Source organism: Sturnira hondurensis, unplaced genomic scaffold, assembly GCF_014824575.4.
Source record: "Sturnira hondurensis isolate 20B ecotype Veracruz unplaced genomic scaffold, ASM1482457v3 Scaffold0007865, whole genome shotgun sequence".
NCBI classification, from domain to species: Eukaryota; Metazoa; Chordata; class Mammalia; order Chiroptera; family Phyllostomidae; genus Sturnira; species Sturnira hondurensis.
In genome coordinates this window covers 2,880,390-2,905,908 of record NW_028080496.1, presented here as the reverse complement: position 1 = coordinate 2,905,908, position 25,519 = coordinate 2,880,390, and the positions used below count along the sequence as shown (strand labels likewise).

General features: G+C 57.5%; 1 protein-coding gene across 2 annotated transcripts in view; it reads left to right on the top strand.

Moving 5' to 3' along the window:
• Positions 1-24,812, top strand: part of ZNF592 (zinc finger protein 592) — a 39,978-nt gene extending 15,166 nt beyond the window's left edge. Inside the window, exons 3-11 of one of the 2 annotated variants that reach the window (XM_037053547.1) lie at positions 324-401; positions 7,817-10,097; positions 15,518-15,696; positions 19,862-20,038; positions 20,264-20,423; positions 20,538-20,825; positions 21,286-21,398; positions 22,037-22,172; positions 23,510-24,812. In XM_037053547.1, coding sequence (XP_036909442.1) covers positions 7,836-10,097; positions 15,518-15,696; positions 19,862-20,038; positions 20,264-20,423; positions 20,538-20,825; positions 21,286-21,398; positions 22,037-22,172; positions 23,510-24,016 — 3,822 coding nt within the window. In that variant the 5' untranslated portion in view covers positions 324-401; positions 7,817-7,835 and the 3' untranslated portion in view covers positions 24,017-24,812. The remainder of the gene's footprint in view (positions 1-323; positions 402-7,816; positions 10,098-15,517; positions 15,697-19,861; positions 20,039-20,263; positions 20,424-20,537; positions 20,826-21,285; positions 21,399-22,036; positions 22,173-23,509) is intronic. The other variant, XM_037053546.1, reaches the window with a different exon arrangement.
• Positions 24,813-25,519: the final 707 nt, after the last annotated feature.

Sequence of the window (25,519 nt, the reverse complement as noted above, 5' to 3'; positions counted from 1 at the left end):
GGAGCCTTCAGGGACACCACCGCAGCATGGCCTCCGGGTTTCCCGTGGAGTGGGGTGGGGTGGGCACTCAGGAGCAGGGCCTGGGCCTTCTTCCCCCGGGTCCTCAGTGCCCGGCGTCGGTCTGGGCTCGTGGTGAATGTGGGACGGTGGCCCCCCATCGCCAAGAGTCGGCTCTGCCTGTGTAAGGTGCAGAGGCCAGACTGGGTCAGCGTGGTCGGATCAAGTGGGAAGCTCAGACAAGCGTGGGGTCCGCCCCAGACCCACCGGGTCAGAACTCTCAGGCTTCAGAGCCTCGTGTTGTTCTTTTGCAGTCAGTCCGGCAGCCGGCAGCCGTCTGCAGACGGGCTCTCGGGAGCCACCGGACCGATAGCCCCTGAGGCCCCCTCCAGCCCCGACGTCCTGTGAGTCTGGTTGGAGGGCTTGCGGGATCGCTCTGTTCTTGGGAAATGGGGCTTTTGGCCGGGGCGGAAGGGCCTGCATGGGGAGAGGACAGGCTGCCTCCCGGTGAAGGGGAAGGGCGCCTGGGGCAGGGGTGTCAGCCCGGGCTGTGGGGAGGCATTACAATGGACCTGGGAGGGCTGGAGGCAGTGACAGCTGGAACACCGTGATGTCTGTGTTAGGTCCTGGAAACAGAGGTAAAGGGCATGATCCCAACGTTTGGAGAAGCTCACAGACAGGAGGGAAGTGCTACCACAGAGGAGGGGAGGAGGGGGGGAAGTTGAGGGAGGGCAGGGAGTCCAGGAGGGGCCCTGGGGCTGTAGAGGAACTCTCAGGGCGGGGGCGGTTAGTGTCTGGGGCCGGTGGGGTGTCAGGTGTTCACGCCCCATCAGAGACACAAGCAAGGCCGAAGGAACCGCCAGGGAGCAAGAGGGGCCTGGGACGTGGCCAGAGAGGTGGGCAGGGACCAGGTAGGAGCGAACCGCCCTGCCCAGTCCTGGAGCTCCCTGCTGAAGGGATTTTGAACCAGGACGCCTCTGGGATCGGATCCGAGATCACAGCATCTGCTCCAACACAGCGTGCACAGGAGAGGCCGAGGCCATACAGGGAAAGGGGGTGACCAGCGCTGTCGTTTTGCCTGGGTCCACGGGGCACCTGTTTTCTTGTCTGTGGCCGAGAACCTCTCTGGGAGCCGCCTCATGAAATGAAACTTCGGCCGCTGACCAACCCAGAACGTGGGCGCCTTGAGGTCACTCAGCCCTGTGAGGGGGCCGTCCGACAGATGTTGAGGGGGACGGAGAGAGGGGTGAGGAGTTAGTCTTCGTAGAAACCCAGCCCGTCTCCCTTCGTTCGCCCAGCCGTGCAGCCTCCTCGCCTGTTGAGGGACTGAGATCCTTCGAGCCAGTTTAATTTTACTTATTAAACCAAGATCTGCCCTAAATCTCCACCCAGGCAATTGGTGAGAGCACAGGGGTGAAAGCCGGCTCCTGTGTTCCCAGTTTCTTACTTTTTTAGCTCCGCCATTCCCAGAAGGGGGCTTCATTCTGCGTCCAGGGATGCGGGACTTTTTCCCCCCCTATTTCCTTTGATCCAGNGGCCCGTCCGACACATGTTGAGGGGGACGGCGAGAGGGGTGAGGAGTTAGTCTTTGTAGAAACCCAGCCCGTCTCCCTTTGTTCGCCCAGCCGTGCAGCCTCCTCGCCTGTTGAGGGACTGAGATCCTTCGAGCCAGTTTAATTTTACTTATTAAACCAAGATCTGCCCTAAATCTCCACCCAGGCAATTGGTGAGAGCACAGGGGTGAAAGCCGGCTCCTGTGTTCCCAGTTTCTTACTTTTTTAGCTCCGCCATTCCCAGTAGGGGGCTTCATTCTGCGTCCAGGGATGCGGGACTTTTTCCCCCCCTATTTCCTTTGATCCAGCTAGAGTTTCTCCCTTCTCCACCACCCTGGGTTGCACTGTCTCTCTGAGCAGCGTTCCACCACCGTCCGCACGGAAGCCCCTGCAGATCATGGGAGCTGCGGCTTCCTCTTTCGCTGGCTCAGGCTCTGGCTCTCTCCCCTCCCAGTGTCCCGTCCTGTCGCCGAAGAAGTGGTCCTCCCCAGCAGCCAACTCAGGCACTTGCTTCTGGTCCCAGCTTCTGCTAAGTCATCCCTCCCTCCCTCCCTCCCTTCCTTCTTTCCTTCTTTCTTTCCTTCTTCCCCCATCCCCTCCCTATCTATATATATCTGTCTCTCACACTTCAGCCATTCTTTGCTCTCTTGCCCCTACTGTGCTCCTTCTTCTTTTTTTTTTAAAAGACTTTATTTATTTGTCTTTAGAGAGGAAGGGAAGGAGAGGAGAGAAATATCAATGTATAGTTGCCTCTCATGAGTCCCCTGCTGGGAACTGGCCTGCAACCCAGGCACGTGCCCTGACTGGGAATCGAACCGAGATTGTGTGGCTCACAGGCCCGCGCTCAATCCCTTGAGCTACACCAGCCAGGCCTCCTTCTTCTAAAATACAAAGCTGAGGGGCACTTTCATTTACCCATTTCTTTTTTTTAAAAAATATTTTATTTATTTATTTTTAGAGGGGAAGGGAAGGGGAGAGGGAGAGAAATATCAATGTATGGTTGCCTCTCATGCGTCCCCCGCTGGGAACTGGCTTGCAACCCAGGCATGTGCCCTGACCGGGAACCGAACCGCAATCCTCTGGTTCGCAGGCCCACGCTCAATCCACTGAGCTACGCCAGCCAGGGCCATTTACCCATTTCTAAACCCTTGCCTGTCGAACCTGGATTATATCACCGTGTCAGCCTCAGTCTGTGGGTGGGCCGGGGAAGAGTTCCCCAACCGGTTATCTCTCTCTCTCTCTCTCTCTCTCTCTCTCACACACACACACACACACACACACACACACACACACATACACGTCCTTCCTTCTAGTCCTGGGCCGAGAGAGGATCAAGAGGTCTGTCATCCCGGCCCAGTGCCTCTGGGCCAAGGGGCTCTCGCTTTCGCCGTGAAAGTCTGTGCCCTGCCTCGTGCTCCCTCGTCCCCATCAGCAATGTGCTGAACCCACGTCGGATTTTTTCTTAGTGCTTTTGGAGCGCCTCTGCCCGCATGATAGCCTGTTACTGAACTTCTGTTCATCTGCTCTTTGTTGGTGAACGTAATTAAACTGCTAAGAAAAACATGGCTAAGTTCAGTGTCACTTGAAAGTCGGCAGCGTCGATACTGAGGGTAAGGGAGCCCGTCGGTGTAGTGGCGGTTCCTTGTTCTCCGCTCCTCGGAGCCTTTTCTTGTTTTTATTTCTGAAGTTGAATAGGTGTGGACCTTCCTGCATTTATGTCTTTTACCTCTAACAGCCTTGGTGTATTTTCCGACTAATGGATGAACTTATCTTGCATTTGCCTACATGTTCTGTTTTAAACTTCAAGAGGCTGCCCTTTCCTCTTCAGTATTTCGAAGTTTGATGAACAGACTTGGACTTGGTTACGACACCCCCTGGTCCCCAAACCTTTGTCTCCGTGGAGCGACATAGAGCGCAGTTTTCGAAGGTGTCATCAAAAAGCTCCTCATCGGCCTCCAACCTGACTCACTTCTCAGCCTGCCTTCCAGCTCTGGGGTGTCCTTCTCGAGGCGCGGGGACCCCACACCCCCCGGCGCATGCAGCCACGGACACTGGGTGGTTTGAACAGGAGCAGGGTCACCGGTTTTACGTTGTCTCCAGCGTCCTTGCAGGTGATGCCCGCTGTTTTCCGGGCCTTCCGTGACGACACGTGCAGCATGGCGTCTTCCGGAAATGGCCTGATTGGACACGAATTTTGTTATAAGTAATCCTGTGGCGATGATCTTGGTCATGTGCCTATCGAGGTCCTTAGGATAATTTTCTGCAAGTGGAATTATTGGGCCTTACATATTGCTAACTCGCCCTGGTTGTTTTTTTTTTTTTTCTGGAGGGTGGTTCCAAAACATTTTTTTACTTAAAAATGAGGCCTCTCTGGGGCGTCCACATGGATGCCTGTGTCACGCACGAGCGAGCCTAAGCAAAGGCATGAAACATGAGTGACATAAAATTATGCTGGGGAGTGTTGTGCAAGAAATAAATATTGCTGTCGGTAGCCACAGCAGTTCTCTGCGGAGGCTGAATCCTGGGAAGTGACACCCCTTCCGGTCGGGAGGGCATCCACCGCAGCAGGCCAAGCAAGATGGACTTTTTGCTCTCGGGACGGGCTCTGTCCATGTATGTCATTTTCAGAAGGCTTCCTTCGCCACGTGTCTGCCAGCACTAAGGGTGATCAGAAACCGGGGTTGGCTTCGTAAGCCAAAAGTGGTTGCTCACGAGTTTCATGTATAGTCCTCTCATTGTATTGGTAGGCGCCGGGGTTTTTTTATTGGCTGGGTTGTTCCTGACAGTTCCTTCCCCTGCTTTTGTAACAGGGTTCATTTCAACGAATGTCTGTTTTCTGCTTGTAAACAGTGCACTGTGTGAGAGCAAAGCGGAAAGAAATGCACTCAGATACACCGTGAGCCCCTCAGTCACTGCTATCGATCGCGGGCGGGCGTTGGGGGTTCTGCTCACGAGGTCAAAACAGAAAACAGGACCGGATCTTTGGCTTTCAAAAGCATCGGCTTTGGTGGTTAGAACCCAAGGGTTAGACATGTTTTTTCCTGCTGCCGACCGTGAGCAACCACCCCATTCACCAGCTCTGATTTTCCCAGCAGAAGATACCGTACCCGCCTCCGGCTGTTCTTAGCCGGACCCGGAGCCTTCTGCGCGTGGAAGACATTGCTTTCTTCTGATGTAATATTTCTCTGCTTCAAGAGTGAGACAATAGGAGGCTCCCCGCTACGTCCCCCACACACCACCAACTACCCCTCCTCCCCACGCGCTCTCCCAGCGCCTTAAAGAGACAAATCTATTCTGCCTTCTCCTCAGTCTTTTTTTTTTAATCCTTAGATAGTAAAAAAAAAAAAAAAAAAAAGGAGGGGGTGGAATCGGCTTATAAAGCAAATGTCACACAGGTGTGCCCTTGGTATTAGGATGCCAGGTGCCGTCACTGGTGTTCGGTGTCTGCCCCTCGGTCTGGGCTCCGGCTCTGCCTGCTGCAGTGCACGCTCAGTGGCTGTCCAGGAGCGTTAGACTTCGGCCGGGTGTCCTGCCCGCTGCGTGTGAGGTAGCTGCTTTGCTTCCTTGTTACCCGCCATCACGAGGTAGCTTTGCGATGGTGGGCGTCGGGGCGGGGGTCATTTTACTTTCCGTGAGAACTCTTAAGCAGATGCGGTGTGTGTTGTTGGTTGGAGGTTGGGAGGGGAGGAAACCAGACCTGCAGGCCCACGGATCCCATGGGGTGGTGACAGGCACACCCCTGCCACGCCACCTGCTTCCCTGTGGTTCTGGTGGTTTTGTCCTTTATTTTCCCCTTTTTAAAATGATAAAAGCAGTCTCTCTGCACACACACACACACACACAGAGTTTTGAAAAAACAACCCACCAGTAGTCCTACCACCCTGTGTAATAATGTTTCTCTTGATTCAGATGCAGCCTTAGATTTACATGGTTGTCACCTGACATGACAACGCTTTGTGATAGTTTTTTTAAAAAAACTTACCACTCTCTAAGTAATTTCCCAGGTTGCAATGCAGACTTTTCCTAAGTAGGATTTGGGGAAATTAAATGCATTGGGATAACGCTGGTTAATAACATGCGATAAACTTGAGGTGTGTCACTTTATGATGTGACATCTCCACCTGGCATTGGGTGCTCACCGCCCACGGTCTGGGCTCCTTCCTCACCTTATATGTGACCCCATTTACCCTCCCCCGCTCCCCTCCCCCCCCTCCCGCAGCCACCATCCTGTGGTCTGTGAGTTTGTTTGTTTGGGGCTTTTCGTTTTACGTGCCCCACGGAAGTGGGATCCTGTCATTCTCGTCCTTTCTCATCTGCCTTATTTCACTCCGCATACTACTCTCGCGGTCCATCCATGTTGTTGCAAGTGGCAGTGTTTCGTCTTTCCTACAGCTCAGTCGTGTTCCGTTGTGCATACGTACCACACCCTCCTTGTCAGGTCTTTTGTGGAAGGACACATAGCATAATTAGGATTTTTTTTTTTAAAGGTTATTTTTAGAGAGCGGGGAAGGGAGGGAGAAAGAGAGGGAAACAGCAATGTGTGGTTGCCTCTTGAGCGCCCCCTACTGGGCACCTGGCCCACGACCCAACTGCCCTGACTGGGAATTGAACCGGCAAACTGTTTGGTTTGTAGGCTGACTGTTTGGTTCGCAGGCCGGCGCTCAATCCATTGAGCCACACCAGCCAGGGCTCATAATTAGGGTTTTTCTGACTGCATTATAGTCTCTCAGTCAATCACTCTCTATCCTTGGACATTTACACTGTGTATGTGTGTGTCTTTTATGTTATTTTAATAGTGCTGTACACTTTTGCCTATAGCTTTTGGGAATTTTTGTTCTTAGGATAAGTTTCTGGCAGTGGGCTTCCTGGACCCGAGGCTTTCCTACTTGTCTGGTTTCTAGACAGCTGCTGTACTGCTTTCGACAAGAATCATGTCAGCCTGCCCTGGCTGGGTGGCTCAGTTGGTTGGAGCGTCATCCCGTGAGCTGAAAGGTCATGGGTTCATCCTTGGGGTGTGCACAGGAGGCAACCGATCAATGTTTCTCTCCCACATTGATGTTTCTCTTCCTTTCCCTTCCTCTCTCTAAAAATCAATAAACATATCCTTGGTGACGATTTAAAAAAAAAAAAGCAAGAAAAGAAGAAAAGGAATTATGTCGACCTGTGTCCAGAAATGTGTGCCGTATAAACGCAGTGTAAGAAGTGCGTGAGCAAGTCAGGCCGTGGGACCCTGGGTCAAGTGCAGACCCAGCAAGGCGGGCAGTGGGTTTTCTTCCTCCCCCTGGGGGTCCGAGCTTCAAGTTCCATCTGGTGTGTCACAGAGACTTCCTACGGAAGTCAGGCCTGTTTCCTGGGGCTTTGGGTTTCCCTCGCTGCCGTAGCTCTGTGGCCCTGCTTTTCCAGATCGTGCAAGAGGTAGATTTTTTCTTTTCTTTTCTTTTCTTCTTTTTCTCTTTCCTTTTCCCTTTTCTCTTTTTCATTTTTTCTTTTCTTCTCTTTTTTCTCCTTTTCTCGTTAAAAAAATAAAATTCAGGACATCTCCAAAAATGGCTCCCTGGCCGATTTGATAACTATGCATTTCTGGAAGGGTCCCCCGGCCTCTCAGGTTGGGTGGTCTAGTCACCAAATCAGTAACAGTGTTAGGGTGGACATTAAGGGATTACGTAGATGCTGACTAGAATAGGTAAGCACCGAGGAGATGGTTACGATCTTCGGGAGCGTATTTGTGAAACAGCGCACATCCCGGCAATAGCAAATCATTTTGAAGCGGATTGGATTCTATGCAGCCCAAATCTGAAGTTGTACAAAGTTCATGATCACTAAGAATTGGTTAGCAGGACTTACAGCCAGGTCACGTATGTGAATCAGTTTTCAAGGAAAGGAGGTGCTGAGTCACGCATGTTTTTAAGGGGCCCAGTGAGTGAGAGGCCAGCGAGCCTGACCCCGGAGCGAGGTGGCCCCTGACAGATGGGCAAGTGTGCTTTGTCTGTGCCCTCTTTCTGGCTGTGCAACCAGCCGGGAATGTCTAGGCGTGGAGGTTTAGGGCCTGCCAGGCTTGCCATGACATAGAAACTTTCCCCCCACTCCTCTCTCTACGCCCCTCGCATTTTGGAAACCTGCTGGGATGAAACACATGTGTGACCTCCCGTAGTGTAGGGCATTGTGCGTGGGCGTGCTGCCTGCGTGTTGGTGCGCGATGAAGAGGGTGCCGGGCAGAGTCCGCTAAGAGCCCGGTGATCAGTTTTTGTTCTCTGTTTCTGTTCTAGCCCTTGCCAGCGTCCAGCCATGGGGGACATGAAAACTCCAGATTTCGATGACCTTCTGGCTGCCTTTGACATCCCAGACCCCACCAGCCTCGATGCCAAGGAGGCCATCCAGACCCCCAGCGAGGAGAATGAGAACCCCCTCAAACCTCCAGGCATGTGCATGGAAGAGAGCGTGTCTTTGTCTCACTCGGGGTCAGCCTCCGACGTGCCGGCCGTGAGTGTCATTGTCAAGAACACCAGCCGCCAGGAGTCGTTCGAAGCGGAGAAAGACCCCATCGCTCCCAGCCTCCTGCACAACGGGTTCCGGGGCTCGGACCTGCCTCCAGAAGCCCACGGCTTGGGCCACAACTGTGGGAAGTTTGATTCCGCGTTCATGAATGGAGACAGTGCCAGGAGTTTCCCCGGGGGCAAGCTGGAGCCTTCCAAGTCGGAGCCGCTGCCGACCTTTAACCAGTTCAGCCCCATCTCCAGCCCGGAGCCCGAGGATGGCATCAAAGACAACGGCTTTGGGCTGAAGTCCAAGCACCCTGACAGCTACTTCCCGCCCCCGCCTGGGTGCGGGCCCGTCTCGGGCCCAGTGCTGGAGGCTCTGGGTAAGTTTCCCGTCCCCGAGCTGCACATGTTCGACCACTTCTGTAAGAAAGAGCCCAAGCCAGAGCCCCTGCCCCTGGGCAGTCGGCAGGAGCAGGAGCGAGGGGCGCAGAAGGCCGGGGAGACTCCCAAGGAGCTGGACGCCAGCCGCTTCTTCGGGGAGGCCTTGGAGTTCAACAGCCACCCCAGCAACAGTATCGCGGAGCCCAAGGGGCTGACGGCGGAGCCGGGAGCCTGCTCCTCCGTCCCCCCGAGGCAGCGCCTGAAGCCGGCGCATTCCAAGCTGTCCTCTTGTGTGGCGGCCCTGGTGGCCCTGCAGGCCAAACGCGTCGCTGGCGTCACCAGGGAGGATCAGCCTGGCCACGCCAAGGACCCCTCAGGGCCCGCGAAAGAGGGCTCCAAGGGCAGCCCCAAAATGCCCAAGTCACCAAAGAGTCCCCGCAGCCCCCTGGAGGCTGCACGGAGAAGCACCAAGCCCCCCGACAGCCCTCGGAGCATCTGCAGCGACAGCAGCAGCAAGGGCTCCCCTTCCGTGGCTGCCAGCTCCCCCCCAGCGATCCCCAAAGTCAGGATCAAAACCATCAAGACATCATCGGGGCAAATCAAACGGACTGTCACGAGGATCCTGCCGGACCCCGACGATCCCAGCAAGTCACCTGTGGGGTCCCCACTGGGCAGCACTGCTGCCGAGGCCCCCAGCGAGGCACCAGAGGACGAGGTCAGCGCGCTGCCCGCAGCCGAGCACTTTCCGGAGGGGGCCCCGCGCGCAGGGAGCCCCCAGGGGGACGCCAAAGGGGTCGAGGGCGCGCCCAAGGCCAGCGGCGGGCCTGCGTCTCCCAGCGGCAGCTCTGGGTCCCGGCCCCCGAAGGCCGCGGCCCCTGGCTCGCAGGCGGGCAAGAAGCCGCCGCAGAGCGCTGGGCTGCAGGCGTCCGCCCCGGCCTCCGCCAACCTGCTGCCCAAAGCCGTGCACCTGGCCAACCTGAACCTGGTCCCCCACAGCGTGGCCGCCTCCGTCGCGGCCAAGTCCTCCGCGCAGAGGCGGGGCCAGCCGCAGCCCACGCAGATGTCCGTGCCCCTGGTGCACCAGGTGAAAAAGGCCGCCCCGCTGGTCGTGGAAGCCTTCAACAAGGTCCTCCACAGCTCCAACCCCGTGCCCCTCTACGCGCCCAATCTCAGCCCGCCCGCCGACAGCAGGATCCACGTGCCCGCCAGCGGGTACTGCTGCCTGGAGTGCGGGGACGCGTTTGCCTTAGAGAAGAGCCTGAGCCAGCACTACGGCCGGCGGAGCGTGCACATCGAGGTGCTGTGCACGCTCTGCTCGCGGACCCTGCTCTTCTTCAACAAGTGCAGCCTGCTGCGGCACGCCCGCGACCACAAGGGCAAGGGGCTCGTCATGCAGTGCTCGCAGCTGCTGGTGAAGCCCATCTCCGCCGACCAAATGTTTGCCGGGGCCCCTGCGAACTCCGCCGCCCCCGCGGCGGCCGTGGCGCCGGCCCCGGCCCCGGCCCCCGCGCCGCCTCCCCCGCCCTCCCCCAAACACGGCCCCACCGTTCCCGCCCTGCCGCTCTACCCGGACCCCGTGAGGCTCATCCGGCACGGGGTCAAGTGTCTTGAATGTCACAAGCAGATCCGCGACCACACGGTCATGGCCGCGCATTTCCAGAGGATGTCAGAGGAAACCGAGGGGCTGGTGAGTGACCCTTCTTCCTGGGGCAGGTGCCTGGCGCTGGTTCACCGGGGCTCCGCGTGGGGCAGGGACCGAAAAGGTCATCGGTGGGGGCCGTGGAGGCCCTGCTGGTGTCTTAGGAGAGGATGTCTGGCTTGATGCTCAGCCATCTGCTGCCATACATGCAGTGGCCGGTGTTTATTGGGAAAAGCGTGGGGCCCACACTGAGGGGAGCCCTCGAAGACTTGGTGGGTGTCTGAGGATGTGCTCCATCCTCCGCTCCGCTGCCGCCCCAGGGTGCTGTTGGGGCCCCTTGGCAGGCCCGGGCTGGGCCCCAACTGGCTGGCGCAGTCCTTGCGGGCGGTAGGAGGACTCGGGGCAGAGACACCGTGGCTGCGCTCTGCTCCACCCACCGTGGACACAGGTCTTGCCGCGCAGCCCCCCTGGGGAAGCTGCAGCAGGCTGGCGGCGGCATCAGGGCCCACGTGGAAGGAAGGAGAGAGCGAAGGGCCCGTGGGCCTCTTCCCTCCTCCTCCCTGTACTCGCCCCCCCCCCCCCGAGTGAAGCAGCCAGTTACCTGCTTCTCGTTCTGGGTTACGTTTGAGGAGGCCTGGCTGTATTTAAAGGAGAAAACGCATCTGTGAGGAAAATACCTTTTGGCACCCTCCGAGTCAGTGGCTGTCTGTGTTGGCAGGGTCCCGTGACCAATCGGGGCTCCAGACAGGCCTCAAGAAGGTTCTTTTCCTCCTCCTCCTCCGTGTGGGAGGAGTCTCTTCATGACCGGCCTGAGCCTGCCCCCTCCCCAGCCTCCCCCAGCCAGGGCCACAGGGCCTGGGCCCACAGTGGGGTGCCGGAGCTTCTTTCCTTCAGTTGTTAGGGGGGCTGCACACCGGCTGGTGCGATGAGTCGTGCACGTGCTGCAGGTGCCCACGGCGTGCATGGGGCCCTGTGCTGAGTCCTGGGTGCCCGCAGGAGGGAGTCGCCTGGTTCTGGCTGGAGCACAGCAGGGGCAGGGCTCACCCCACACACAGCCAGTGCCTGCAGACCCAGCGTTGGGTTGAAACCGTAGTTGCAGAGGGTGCCTCAGAGGGACTAATTCACTGGGATGGCACAGGTGACATTGGCGCACGGCCAAGGGGGACAGCAGGGTGTTTGGGCAGAGGAACCAGGGCATGTGAAAGGGCGGGGCCAGCCCTGGAGAGTTGGGCTGGAGACGGGCAGGAATCAGTGGGACCGCGGGGCTTCTGTGGCTCCAGAAGCGGCCAGCAGGGTGCCACGGGGTCGCTGCTGCCTCTTGTGGTGGCCCCTGTCTCTGTTTGTCCTTTCCTTCCGGTGAGTCATGTGCGGCATGGCCACTCCAGGCCTTTCCTCTGGGGCCTCACGGACCGGCGTGGCTGACTTGACCCCAGATCGCTGCTTCGGAGTCGTGTGCTCAGAACCACGGCCGGTGGGGGGTCTGATGCCTGGGCCTCTGCGGTTTTCCCCACACTGTTCCCCACCCGACTTCTGGAATGCGAGCCGGAGCCTGGCTGCAGGATCCCAGGCTGGCACCCTTCCCATCCCACATGTCCCCTGCGTCATTCTCCTCTGGCGGGGGCTGGATAGCGGGGGGGGGCCCCCCGGACGGGAAGGGAGGGAGTACCTAGGAACACGGTCTGGCTTCTCTCAGCCTCAGACTGCATTCAGTCCTTCTTTGTGATGCTCTGATCCCCCCAAGTCTCCTGCCTGGAAAAGTGGCCTTCGGGTCTCAGAGAAAGGGCAAGCTGGAGCTCGGGGATCAGAACCTTCTGGACAGCTGTTGGGCTTGGGTCTCCCCGAAACGGCACCCTGGCTTCAAGTCACTCCCAGGGCAGGGACTGCAGGACCCCGTGTTCGGGCCGTCCGTCTTCTCCCTGGGAGCCCCCAGACTGGACGGGCCCGGCCGGACCGGACCGGACTGGCCTTCCTGCACAGCGGCTGGAGGGGTCAGTCCTTCCCCTGACCCTGTGGGGCGGGACGCCAGCACAGAGAGACTGTTTCTTCCTGTTCTTAATACCATCCTCACACCGCACACAGTTCGTAACAGTTCCTTAGTACGCCCTAATACAAGTCCTTATTCGGGTCTTCCCGTCCGCATCCAAATGGCCTTTGACTCAAGATCCAGACCCGGACCACACTTCATACTGGTTCCTCGAATCTTCTAAACTTCTCTGCAGCGGCCCCTCGCCCCACCCTGCCCACTCGGACCCTCCTCTGGTTTATGGAAGGAACTGGGTCCCGTGGCCTGAGGCCTTTCCAGGGCACTTCTGTGTTTGACCGACTACTTCCTGAGGACGTCGCAGGGTCGTTTCGAGTGCCCGATTGCTTCCGTGTGCAATCCACTCGTTCTTCTAGAATCCCACATTTTAGCTGGGGACTGGAAACTAGCAATAAAGACTCCATTAGCTTCTGGTTCGGTATTGGGGGGGGCGGGGGGCAGTCAGTCCTGTGTCCTCTGGTTTCGTGACTTCAGGGAGGTGCCGAGTGCTTGGTGGCCTCGGTTTTAACGGTGCTAGCCTTCTGCGGTGGCTTTCTGATCCCTTCATTGAGGAGTCCCTGTCTTTTACCTGGTGATTTTAACGTCCATTCGTAATGGCTGCCCGAGTCAGTAACATTAAGGGTTGCAGAAGGGTGTGTTCCTAATTTTATTATTTCCTTTCGTGTATTAGCTGGGGTTCTTTATAACTTATCTTCCCCTCCTCCCTGAGTCCTGTTTGGTTACCCTGAAATACAGTTTATGTTGGTGGGGCTGTAAATCCGTGCCGGTGCGTGGCGGTGCTGATTTATAGTCCCACCAGCAGGGGGCGGGAGCTTCGGTTTTGCCTCGTCTGCACCAACATTGGTTATTTCTTTCTTTTTGTAAGAGTAGCCATCCTGATGGGTGTCAGGTGACCCCCCCCTATTATTTTTACTGTCAGTGTTGTGATGAACTCATTCGTTTTTATGTATTCCGAGTGTTTCTGTATTCAGTCCCTCTTTTCGAATGCTCAGGTTATCCCGGCACTGGTCACAGGGAGCCCCTCCGAGCTGACTCCTTCCCACACGAGCGCATTAAGCCTTGAGACGCATCCTTCCTTTCAGCCCCGACAAGATGCCCTGGGTACATTTTGGGGGCTAAACCTAGAATCGTCCATGTTCCCAAGGACCCAGGTTTCGTTCTGCGAGGAATGGTATTTAGAGACAGCACCAGAGATGCTCGGTGCTGTTGGGTACACGAACTTTGTTTCGGGGTTTTTTCAGTGGCCAGAGCTCAGAAATACATATTTTTAAAAAGAGGAAAGAGAGATCATGCACTTATACCGGTATCCAAATGTTAGGACCATAGAGTTTTTATGGAACTGATTTGATACTGAAAGTCTTGGTTCCTATGATTTTCCTACCACACGTACCCACACACACAGAGTACCCGAGGCGGTGTTACCTGTAACATTTGGACGGCAGCCGAAAGGTGAGGGTGCACGCGCACCTCCCCCCCCACCCCCACGCTGCCTCGCGCTGTGGATGTGTGGGTCACACTGGTGCGTTTGAACGGCCCTTGGGAGGAATTCTTTGTTTCTTTATGGTTGATACTTGATGTGCAGTTTTTCAATTCTTAGGGAATGCTTTTGTTTATTTCACATCATATTTTTTAAAAATCACTTAAAACGCTCGATGCCCGAGGTAAAACCACAGGACAGGGTGTGTCTGGGGAAGCTCTGCTGCCCCCTCCGCCCCGCCCCCATCCTTTCAGCCTGTTCGCTCCTTCCCTGGAGGCAGCCATTTTTATTCACTTTCGGTTTATCTCCGCCTTGCTCCTTTTTTTTTTTGCGAATAAAAGTGAATGCGTGTGTGTGTGTGTGTGTGTGTGTGTGTGTGAGATAGTCTCCTCTTTCCTACACGAAAGAGCGTACTCATTTACTGTTTTGCAACACTTAAAAAAAGTGGTTATTGTGGAAATGTCCAGAACGCCACAGCAAAGCGGGGAGAACGGCCTCGTGAACTCTCTTGTCTCCATCACGGACTCACGGCCCATCTTGTTCCGTGTGTCTTCTTACCCGCCCCCCTCCTCCGGCGACGGTTTCCAAACAGGCGTCACGGTGTCTGTGGCGGACGGTTTCCACCAGTGTCATAGTGTCTGTGAGTGTTTCACGATGTGCTTCTGGAGGATAAGGGCTCCCCCCTGAAATGGAGGCATAATACCATTACACCTCAAAATTAACAACTGCTCGTGACCAGATCTTAATATCCAGTGTCAAATGTCCCGATGCTATTAAGTTAGTTTTTTTTATGACATAGTTACTTTTCTCTTTCACTTCTATTTCGTATCAGTTTCAGGTGTACAGCTTAGTGACTAGACAATCATATACTTTACATAGTTTTCCAAGTGAGTGGTAGATAATAATAATAGTAATAAAAACTTAGTGTCTCATTCCTCTTTTACACTTGGCTTTTTTGAATCAGAATCCAAGTAATTATTTGGATTAGGCACGTAATTATTTGGACACGCACAAATAATTATTTGGGTTCCGATTGTTGAAAATTGCTCTTTAGTCTCTTTCAATCTGTAAATTCCTCTTCCCTCTCTCTGTCTCTTTTTCCTTTGTAATTTGTAGAAAGAACTGGGTTTGTCCTGTCCAGGCCCCATGCTCTGGACTGGGCTGATTAAAGCACAGACTCTTTCCTGTCCCCCCCCCCCCCCCCCCGCCAGCTTGTCCCTTTCTTGTCCCCCCCCAGCACAGCTGCTCTGACCCCTGCCAGGGCCCCTCCACGCGCCGCTGTGAGCAGCACAGTCACCTCCTCTTTACTGAGAAGGGCCCTCCAGGTGCGGGCGCCACCTCAGCCGCCCGAGGCGCCCCCCTCTGGCTGCCAGGACCCTGCCCAACAGAGCTTCCGTGGGTCTGGCTGGAGGACTTGTGTTCCCTGGGTTCCACCCCCTACCTGCCCAGAGCACGCAGCCAGGGCTGAGGGCATGGAGACTGTCAGTCCGCCAGTCCTCGCCTGGGGCTTCTGCAGCCTGTTGTCGGTCACGGGTGGGGGGCCCAGGTCCCCCCAGAGGTCACTGACCCATCTGACGGGAGGTGTTGAGTGGGAGGGGCCACCTCTGCCCCGGTGAGTCTGGCAGCCAAGTGAGATCTTAGAATTCAAGAAGTGCCGTAGGCCTCTGGAGAGGAAAAGCCCGAAGGAGCACCCAGAGGCTGGGGGCAGATGAATCTCTGGGAACACTGGGTCAGGTCTGTCTCCAATTAAGAAGGTGAGAGGTGAAGCCTGCGTGCTGAAGTCTGGGGCGTCCCCGTGCCCTGAGAGACTTGGAAGAGAGCATGGCCGTGGGGGTGGCTCAACCTGACCCACATCCCGGGAAGGCCGCCCGCCCGCCCGCCCGCCCACGACGACCGGAGAGCCACGGCCCGCGGCGCCGCCTCAGCTGCTCTCTCGCTGCTCTCTCCTAGACCTGCCCCGTGTGCCAGATGCTGCTGCCCAACCAGTGCAGTTTCTGCGCACACCAGCGGATCCACACGCACAAGTCCCCTTACTGCTGCCCGGAGTGCGGGGCCCTCTGCCGCTCGGCCTACTTCCAGACCCACGTGAAGGAGAACTGCCTGCACTACGCCCGCAAGGTGGGCTACAGGTGGGTGCTGCGCCGCCCGCCCGCCGGCCCGGCCCTCCCAGGGGCCGCTCCCTCTCCTGGTCCCCGGCCCCACTCACTAAGGCCAAAGCACGGGTGGGTCTGTGGGCGGACGTGTTTATTTTCTAGAGAGCCAAGAAGAGCAAGAGGGAGAAGAATAAGGAGTTAAAAAAATAATAAAAAAACATTAGCAAAAAGAGCTTTGAAGGGGGGAGGATTGGGGGAGATTGGAGTACCGGGACCATGGGCCGTGTCAGCTTGGCGTTTAAAAAGACATACATTTAATTTGCTCGCAAAGTTTCCGCGTTTGGCAGATCGCATTTGAAATACTGTTGCAGTCATAAAGTTACGGATTGCGGCACTTGGAGACGTTCTCCGCTTTCATTAACCAGTGGGGCTGCACGGCTCCAAACTCCAAGGGCTCTGGCGTCTTTGTGTTGATTAGTTTCTGCCCGATTGTGAGAAGCAAGCAAAACCCGAGAATGGAAAAAATGATCAGCGTCGTAGTAAAAACAAGAGAAGTTTATCATAGACGGAATCTCCCCCACGGTGTCAAATGGACAGAAGCGCGAAGTCATTTTGAGGGAAAAAAAGATGAAAATGGCAGGGAAACTCCCTCCAAAGCTTGTTGACCTCTGCCTTTCCCATCGACCCAGCCAGGCCTCCTGGACCGATTCACGGCGCTGGGGAGTTTCTGCGTCTTCTCGTGGTTTGCTTTCACTTCTGAAACTTAATTTTGCCCAAATTTAGTAAGGTTTTCTTCTCTTTGATATTTACAGAAATTTATTGATCTAGGTCGGTGCCAGACACCCAAGATATAATAAAAATGATTAAGACACAGCCCTGGTGCCCAAGGAGGCTGTGGTGTGGTAGATTATAGACACGTGCACAGTAAGGGCGACTCTGAGGGGTAAGTCCCCTCGTGGAGGGATGGTCAGGAAAGCTTCTTGGAGGAGAGAGTAGGTAGGAGGTTCGGGCAGAAGAAAGGGAGAGAGGATACTGGGTGTGGATACAGGCGGGCGGGACACCATCCCACCCAGAGAGGTTCTGGGAAGATCCCTGTTTCCGTAGAGGCGGACCAAGTGCCTGGGGGCAGTGGCCAGAAATGAGACCAAGACCGGGAGCTGGTGGAGGCCAGGCCCTGCCCGACCTTGTATTCCCCGGTAGACGTTTGGCCGCCATCCCGTGGACCCGGAGGAGCCGCAGAAAGATTTGTGGTGGGGGGAGGGGGGTGGTGATTCGGCGAGACCGTCTCTGGGAAGCTGACACCATGTGTTCAGGAACAAGGAGGCTGGCTGAGAGGCGGGTGCTGCGACAGGGCGAGCTGCTGAGGGCTTCTGCCTGGGCGCAGTCTCCGGGTGGAGGTGAAGGGGGAGTGGGGAGGGATGCGGGAAGTGCAGGCAAGCGTGGGGCTCAAGGGCAGCTCACAGGCGGGGGTGAGGATGGATGCAGACTCCCGGGTTTCTGTCTTGGCACGAACGTTTCCAAAGGCAGACTGATCTCTTGACATGTCACAGAGGACAGAGAATCTAAAGGCCCTGAGAAACCAACCAACCCGTGGGGGGGTTGCATAAAGCCCTTGCCACCATGTTGCTTCAAGGGCCGGCGTTGGTGGCCTTCCAGGCTCCATTTCTAAAGCAAACACCTGACGAGTGTTTCTGCAGTGCCCTGGACCATTGGAAAACGCCTTTCTGACTTCGCCGTAAGTGTGTGCTGCGTCTTCCAAGACCCGCTCCAACCCGCGAGCCACGCCAGGCAACACGTCGATTTTTATCTTTGAATCTCGAACCCAAGAAATTTCCAGTGCCACAGGTGGATTAACAGATTTTTTTTTTTTGCCTTCTAACTATCTTATTTGACGTTCTTCTATAAGTAAAAAGAAACAGTCTTGAAAGCAGTTTAGTTTTTCAAGCCTTTTCATCAGGAATCTCGGCCAAAAATGTATGGCGATTCAGCCATAGAGGGGCTTTCCTGAATGTCATGGACATTCAGATCTTCAGTTGTTGTGGGCTTCCAAAAACACACACACTGACACGCTCTTCGTTACAGTTAAGATCTGCTACTATGAACATAGTTTTTTGGTAACAGCTTTATGCAGATATAATTTACATCCCATACAATCCACCCATTTAAAGCACGCAATCCAGTGGTTTTCAGTGTGTTCTGAGCTGTACCATCACTACAAGCAGTTTTATAATATTACTTTGTTTTGTTTTATTTTTGCTTTTTCTTTTTTTTTAATCATATTTTCTTTTTCTTTCTTTTTTTTAAAAGATTTTATTTATTTATTTATCTTCAGAGGGGAAGGAGAGAGGGAGAGAAACATCAATGTACAGTTGCCTTTTGTGCGTCCCCTGCTGGTAGTTAGCCTGCAAGGAACCGGCCTGCAACCCAGGCATGTGCCCTGACTGGGAATCAAACCGTGATCGTCTGGTTCGCAGGCCCGCGCTCAATCCACTGAGCTACGCCAGCCAGGGCCTATTTTTGCTTTTTCTTGAAGACAGTGTATAAAGCCTGTATATTTCATATGTGTCTTATGTTTGGGTCTTATGCAAAATGTGTATATACATCGTACGTATATATTTAGAATTGTATAAATTATTCTGCTCTTTGTCGATACTTTGGAGCGGGGCCAATGATGTCATAAGGGAACAGGTGTAGACTGTTCTAAATAAGATGTTATTTTTCAATTGTTTGGGATTATTAGCAAAATTAATTTTTTTTTTACTGCGCTCTATCTTTTCTAAAACCACATATGTGAATTTGGAAATATCTGGGTTCTTTTTTCCTCCTGCTAATACCTCGTGATATGGAAGGTGCTCGCTCTGTGTGCCAGAAGTCGGCCACTGCTCTGTTTAACGGGAGAGAAGATGTAATTAAGTCCGTAGTTTGCACAGACGCCGTACCGCACGCAAAGGCTTGGTGACGGCCACTCCCCCAAGGTCATTGCAAACAGCTCCCTGGTTCTGGGGGCTGCTCCCCACGACTCGTGAGTCTGCAAAGGTGATTACGCAAGCCCCAGCATCTCCCACAAATGCAGACACACAAAAGGAAGAAAGACAAGAACATCCGTCGGGATTCTGGGATGATTTATGTGGATTGCGAAAATGGGCCCATAGCGCGACCCGAAGGGAAGTATGTGAAGAATCAAGGGATTCTTCCGGGAAGGCGTGTCCTTCCTTTCCTGCGGCCGCAGCCTGCCCACTGCCAAGGTCACGGGGGCCGCCAGTGTCCCAGGCAGCATCATGGCCAAAGGAAGGGCAGAGCCGTTTTCTCGGGGCAGGAGCCCTAGGTGTGTCTTCAAGCCAGAGGAAGAACGGAACACCTGCGAGGGTCTTGGAAGCTGAGTGGACGCAGGTCACCTACTGCAGAAAGGAGAGGCCGAGTGGCTAGAGAGAGATTTGAAGTCGAGAGGAGGGGTCTGCCGTGGTCTCCACCACAGAAAAATGGTTTCAGACTCTTCATACATCATAAAAAATGGCGTGAATGGGCATGGGGGGGGGAGAGACAGAAACAACAAGTGGCCCCCCCCATCGAGGAGGCGTCACGACACTTAGGAGCCGCGCGGCACAGAGTGGCCCCAGCCCCCGGCGTGCGCCGAGCGCCTGCGGTGCGGCTGGCCACTTCATGTCATCAGTGTGAACGAGGACGGCGACGTGGACAGTGCAGTGGGGCACGTGTCCACCCTCACGGCAGAGGCCGCTGGCTGGTGCTGCTGCCGAGTCTCTGCCTGGGCTCTGGGCCGTTCGTTTCCATGTGGCTGTCCCGGGGAGCACCGCTGTTCTCACCCGGAGGCCTGAGCGAGGCCCAGGGGAGGGCGCAGCTCCCCACAGCCCTCTGACGCTCCTGGTGGACTCCTGCGGCGGTGCCGCGTGGAATGAGTACTGTTTGTATCGTTGTGGGCCCCTCCCTTCCTTCTCCACCCACCGGCTTCTCTTCACTGGCCTGAAGTTTTGGTTGGCAGACGAATATCCTCTGGTCTGTGAAGGGGGGGAGGGTTTCTCCCCCCCTTCCCACCAGGCGTGGCCTTGGCCTTGGGTGGCCCGAGAGACCACATTGAGCCAGACGTCCACAGGCCCCGGCTCGGAGGCGTGTCCCTCCATCCCTCCTTTTCCAGGCTCACCTCTGGGTCTGACCTCCACCCCCCACCCCCACCTCTGTCATTCAGGTGCATCCACTGCGGGGTCGTCCACCTGACCTTGGCCTTGCTGAAAAGCCACATCCAGGAGAAACACTGCCAGGTTTTCCACAAATGTGCTTTCTGCCCCATGGCCTTCAAGACGGCCAGCAGCACCGCGGACCACAGCACCACCCAGCACCCCACCCAGCCCCCAAAACCCTCCCAGTGAGTGCACCTTCGGGGCCAGCGGCCTGGGTGCTAGAGGGGGAGGGGGAGGGACAAACCAGGGGCCTGGCTACCAGCAGAGGTATCTGGAGTCCCCCGGAAACTTCCCGGGGCTGGGGAGGGTCCACACTGGTTCAGAGAGTGCAGAGACGGGGCGGAGGGCCGTGTGGTCCTGCCCCGGAGCCCCGGAGCCCCGACCGCCTCACGCCCCGGCCTGTCTTGCAGGCTCACGTATAAGTGCTCCTGTGAGATGGTCTTCCACAAGAAGAGGCAGATCCAGCAGCATTTCTACCAGGACGCCAGCAAGGCACAGGTGGGCGTCTTCAAGTGCCCCGAGTGCCCGCTCCTGTTCCTGCAGAAGCCGGAGCTGATGCAACACGTCAAGGTGGGCGGCCCGGCGGGGGAGGAGGCCGGGAGGCGGGCACGCGCCCCGAGCCGGGGGTCTGACTCTCTGCCTCTTTCCCCTCGCCCAGTCAGTAACCGCTCTCCCCATCCCCAGAGCGTGCACGGCGTTCCCCGCAACGTGGAGGAGCTGTCGAGCCTCCAGGCCTCTGCCGACACGGCCTCCAGCCGTCCCGCTTCCCGGGTTTCCGCTGAGCCCCCGCCGACCGGCGTGGCCGCTCGGGGTAGCTCGCTGCCGTCGGGCCGCTGGGGCCGGTCCGAGGCCCATCGCAGGGCGGAGGGTAAGCCCCGGCTGAGGAGCACGGGCTGGACCTGCCAGGAGTGCCAGGAGTGGGTCCCCGACCGGGAGAGCTACGTGTCCCACATGAAGAAGAGCCACGGTCGGGTAGGTGCCTCCCGGGGGCTCGGCCCCCTTCTGGGGCGGACCCCTGCGGGCTCTGGGTGCTCTGGGCAGGGCGGGTGCCGCAGGTTTTGAGGCCTGCGCGGCGTCCTCCTTCCTGCCTGAGGAGGAGGGTGCCTGCGGGAGCCGTCTTGCGGTGCTGACGCCTTGCTTTCCGTGGCCGCCCGCAGACGCTGAAGCGGTACCCGNTGTCCCACATGAAGAAGGGCCATGGTCGGGTAGGTGCCTCCCGGGGCTCCCAGCGCCTCGCCCCGTCTTCCGGACGCCTCTCCCGGGGGCTCGGCCCCCTTCTGGGGCGGACCCCTGCGGGCTCTGGGTGCTCTGGGCAGGGCGGGTGCCGCAGGTTTTGAGGCCTGCGCGGCGTCCTCCTTCCTGCCTGAGGAGGAGGGTGCCTGCGGGAGCCGTCTTGCGGTGCTGACGCCTTGCTTTCCGTGGCCGCCCGCAGACGCTGAAGCGGTACCCGTGTCGGCAGTGTGAGCAGTCCTTCCACACGCCCAGCAGCCTGCGCAAACACATCCGCAACAACCACGACACCGTCAAGAAAGTCTACACGTGTGGGTGAGTCTCCGGAGCGGGGAAAGCCGGGAGGCCCGGAATCCCAAAACTCTGCCCGCAGCGCGTCAGGGGGCTTCTCTCTGCTCTGAGATCAGGGGCCAAAGGCAAGAGGTGAGCGAGTTTCTCAATGGAAAATGCTGTGGCTAGGTCAGGAATTGGAGAAGGTCAGAAACCAGCTTGCAGGACCTGGGGGCTCCCTCCCCCTCCCCCCTCCCCCCTCCCTCCCCCCTCCAGGCTGCCTGTCAATGGCAAAGGGCCCTGAGGTTCACGAGGGGTGGTGGCGTGACCCTGAGCCCCACAGCACCGCCTGCATGCGCACACGAGTCCTCTCATGCTGAGTCCCTGCCTGGTGCTCGGGCTGCTGGGCAGTGACGTCGGGCAGTGGAGAGTAAGCTCGTGACCGGGTCCCCGGGCAAATGCTCTGACTTGCTGTTGTCAGTTGGGTTGCCGGCTTGCTGGCCGAACTTCTCTGGGGAGAACCCAGCACCCCCAGCCAGCCCCAGGACTACCCTGCCCACTCTCCATCTGCGCCAGGCTCTCTCCCCTGGAGCCAGCAGCAGCATCCACCTCTGCCTTCTGCTCGGCCCGCTGGGCGCTGTGGCCCGTCCTCTCACACGATGGCTTCGGCTGTCCCCTTGCAGGTATTGCACAGAGGACAGCCCCAGCTTTCCTCGGCCCTCCCTCTTGGAGAGCCACATCAGCCTTATGCATGGTATCAGAAACCCTGACTTGAGCCAGACGTCCAACACCAGACCTCCGGGCGGACATCCCCCTCAGGTGAGTGTGGGGCTCCTGCCTGGCGCAGCACTGCGCTTGGTGGAGGGGGGGGACGTCCCCTTTGTCATTATGGCCGTGCCACCACCAGCAGCGACAACTTCCCTTGGTGTGGGCGAGCCCACTGGGACCCCCATGGGACAGCACGCAGTGAAAGACGGAGGCCAAGGCCTGTGATGCAGCCCGTCGGCGCCTCGTTCCTGCTGTGGCCCTGTCTCTGTGAGCCCTTTGTTAGGGCTGGGCCGAGCTCAGTAACATGGGAAGGAGTCCACACGTACATGCCTGCTTCTGCCCTAGTCCTAGCAGTGGGCGAGGTTGGCTGGCCGTCAGGTGCCCCCCTCATTAGCTGTGGGAGGAGCCACACTCGGACCCCCGCTCTCCTGAAGCCTGGTCCCGAGCTCTCATCCTTGCACCATGCCCATTCCTGTTTCTGGGGAACTTTGGGGGCTGCCTCGCCTCCCTCTTCACTGTAGCTGCTTCCGCCCCTGCCTGCCCCCCCATGCAAGGGGCCGCTCCTCGGAGGGCCCTGGCATGTCTGGGACGTGCTGGAAGCCCCCTGGAGTTTCAGGACGTTCTTTCTGGGCTGTTCAGAGAAGGCGTCTCGCTCGTCGGCGCAGGCCCTTTCACTGCCGGCAGGCGGGGTGTCCTTGGCATTTTGGCAACGTCTGTCTGTGATTAAAATACACCCCCTCCTCTTCCCTCCAAAAGTGCACACCCTTTGGTGCAGTAAGACTCAGCTTCTTGGCTTTATCTGACAGATACCTTTGGCCTTGGGCACAAAGAAGTGTGTTAAGGGTGTTCAGCGCAGCACTGTGTGCGTGCCAAAGATGGAACTCGACTAGGTGTCCACTGGCGGGGACTGTCCACCCCTACGGTGGGTTCCTGTGCCGCTGTTAGGGAGATGGGGCCTCTGGCTAAGCCTCACGGAGACCAGCACCAGTCATGCCATGCCGTGAAAGGGGAAGGACAGAGAAAACCACATGGTACCGTTTTGTAGAAGGCGGAGCTTGGCCCACGTAGACTGTCTCCGGGAGGAGCCACTGGGCCCGTGTGATGCGGTGTTCTCTGGGGGTCAGGCTGGGGGCGTGGGCTGGAGGGACATGGTCTCCGTGCCCATTCTGTATCTTTGGAATGTTGTGCCACAAGCATACGTTACACTAAAACAAAACAAAAAGCAAAATAAAACCCAGACAAACCCAAGCTAGACCAGCAGTCAGGGCTGAGGTGACCCTGGCCCAGGTGGCGATTCTGCGAGGCCTTGAGCGGCACTGGTTGTATCTGGGGGCTCCTGTCCCGGGCTCGGCCCGGCCAGGGCTTGGCTCACGCTGTGTCCCCTTCAGGTGAACCATCTGAAGAGGAGGGTCAGCGGGGCAGCGGATGCCCCAGGCACCAGCAACGGCGTGACCGACTCCTCCATCAAGAGGCACAAGTCCGTTTTCCAGTGCGCAAAATGCAGCTTTGCCACAGACTCGGGGCTCGAGTTTCAGAGCCACATACCTCAGCACCAGACGGACAGCTCCACGGCCCAGTGTCCGCTCTGCGGCCTGTGCTACACCTCCGCCGGCTCCCTCGGCCGCCACCTCTTCATCGTCCACAAGGTGAGAGAGCAGGAGGATGAAGAGGAGGCGATGGAGGGGGCAGAGCCGGAGGAGGGCTCCGGGGAGGAGGCGTCCACGGACACCAGGGAGAACGGACTGGAAGAATGTACCGGCGAGCCTCTGTCAGGTGACCCGGAGGCCAGAAGATCGCCGGGCCCGGCCCCTGAGGAGGTCGGTGCCCAGGAGGCTCAGAGTCAACCACAGGCCTCTCGGGATCAGGACAGCCACGTACCGTCCCCTCAGGCGTGACCGGAGGCTTGGCATGCGTGCGGTCGGGTGCGCCGTGGCGTGCTGCCCTGGCCGGCCGTGTGCACAGGGGCGAACCAGCCGCTCTGCCGGGTGTGAGTGTGGCAGAGGGGCGGGGCCCTGCAGCAGTGTCCGCCGGGCTGCCCCGGCCCCAGGCGATGTGGGTGGCCCGGGACGAGCCCAGATCTGAATTGTTATTTATGGCTTTGTGCTGCTTCTCAGTGCCCCGACTCGCGCCTGTGTCCTTCCAGCCCCAGCGCTGCCCGCTCCGCTCAAAACCGCTCAGCGGCCACGCTCTCCTGGGAGCCTCCCCACCCTTCAGCCGGGGGCCCTGCGAGCTGCCTGGGAGGGCAGGGCCCGAGAAGGGGGGACGCGGGGGCTGGTGCTCTCCCTCTCGGAGCGCTCTGCCCAGCCTGGCCGTGGCCACCTGGCCCTTCCTTCCCGTTTTCTCTGGCTTTCCCCGAACGACAGTCCCGGAGGGTGGGTGGTCACACTGGCCCATGCCGTCCGTGTGGGGGGAGCTCCGGCAGCACACCCCTGTGTGGGGCCGGGGGAGCAGGAGTGTGCCCCGGGCGGCAGGCAGGCAGGCAGCGAGAGCGGGCCCCTGGGAAGGAGCGTGTGTGCCGCTGCCCTGCCTTTCCCGAGGAGCCGGGCGTGGGGCACACAGACGCCGCTGTGTCTGTGCTCTTCCCCCTGTGCCATCAGGGAGGCTGCCGCCCCGGGCAGGCTGGCCCGTCCTCTGGTTCCTCTCAATGTTGCTCAGACTATATTTCCAATAAAAAGTTCTTCTTACCATGCAGGTGGGCTCTTGTATTCCTCTTCAGGTGAGCCTGGCCCCACCCTGCTCCACCCGAGGGCCTTTCCCAGACGCCCCTCACTGTCCCATTTCTGAGGCAGAACAAGATTCCTGCCGTCTGAGGATGGTCCTCTAGATTCCGGAGCCGGGGTTAGGAAACCCGGAGCCTGGGGAGGCCCGATTCTCTAGAGGCGTTCTGAAGGGGAGAGGGGTGCCTTGGGTGCCGGAGAGGAGTCACCTCCAGGGTCTCCCCCCTGCTGGTGGCATCGGCTTCAGGGCCTATTGAAATTTTCTGGGCCCCTCCATCTCTCCTCCAAATTGATTTTCAACCTAAGGGAACCCTCTCCTGGAGGGAGGAATGCTGTAGTCTTCTTGCAGTGCTCAAGAGGTCTTGGTATGACGGCCACCCTGGGAGCCTGTGTGTGACAGAACTGGGGTCAGATCCTTGAGGCGGGGCAGTGGGGGGGGTGCCCTCTGACCTCTGACCCCTGGGGCCCCTGCAGCCCTGCTTGGGTAGGATGTGGGGTCAGGCCCTCCAGGATACCGGGCCACTAAGATCTTCCCAGGCAGGCACTGAATGGAATATCAGTGATAAATTACTAAATCGGATAAACATGCGTGACGTTTTCACAACTGAAAACGAGACTCATTTCCTCTGTGCAATGCCAAGTTTTTAGTGGAAATGCTAGTGGCCCCGGGAAAGGTGAGCG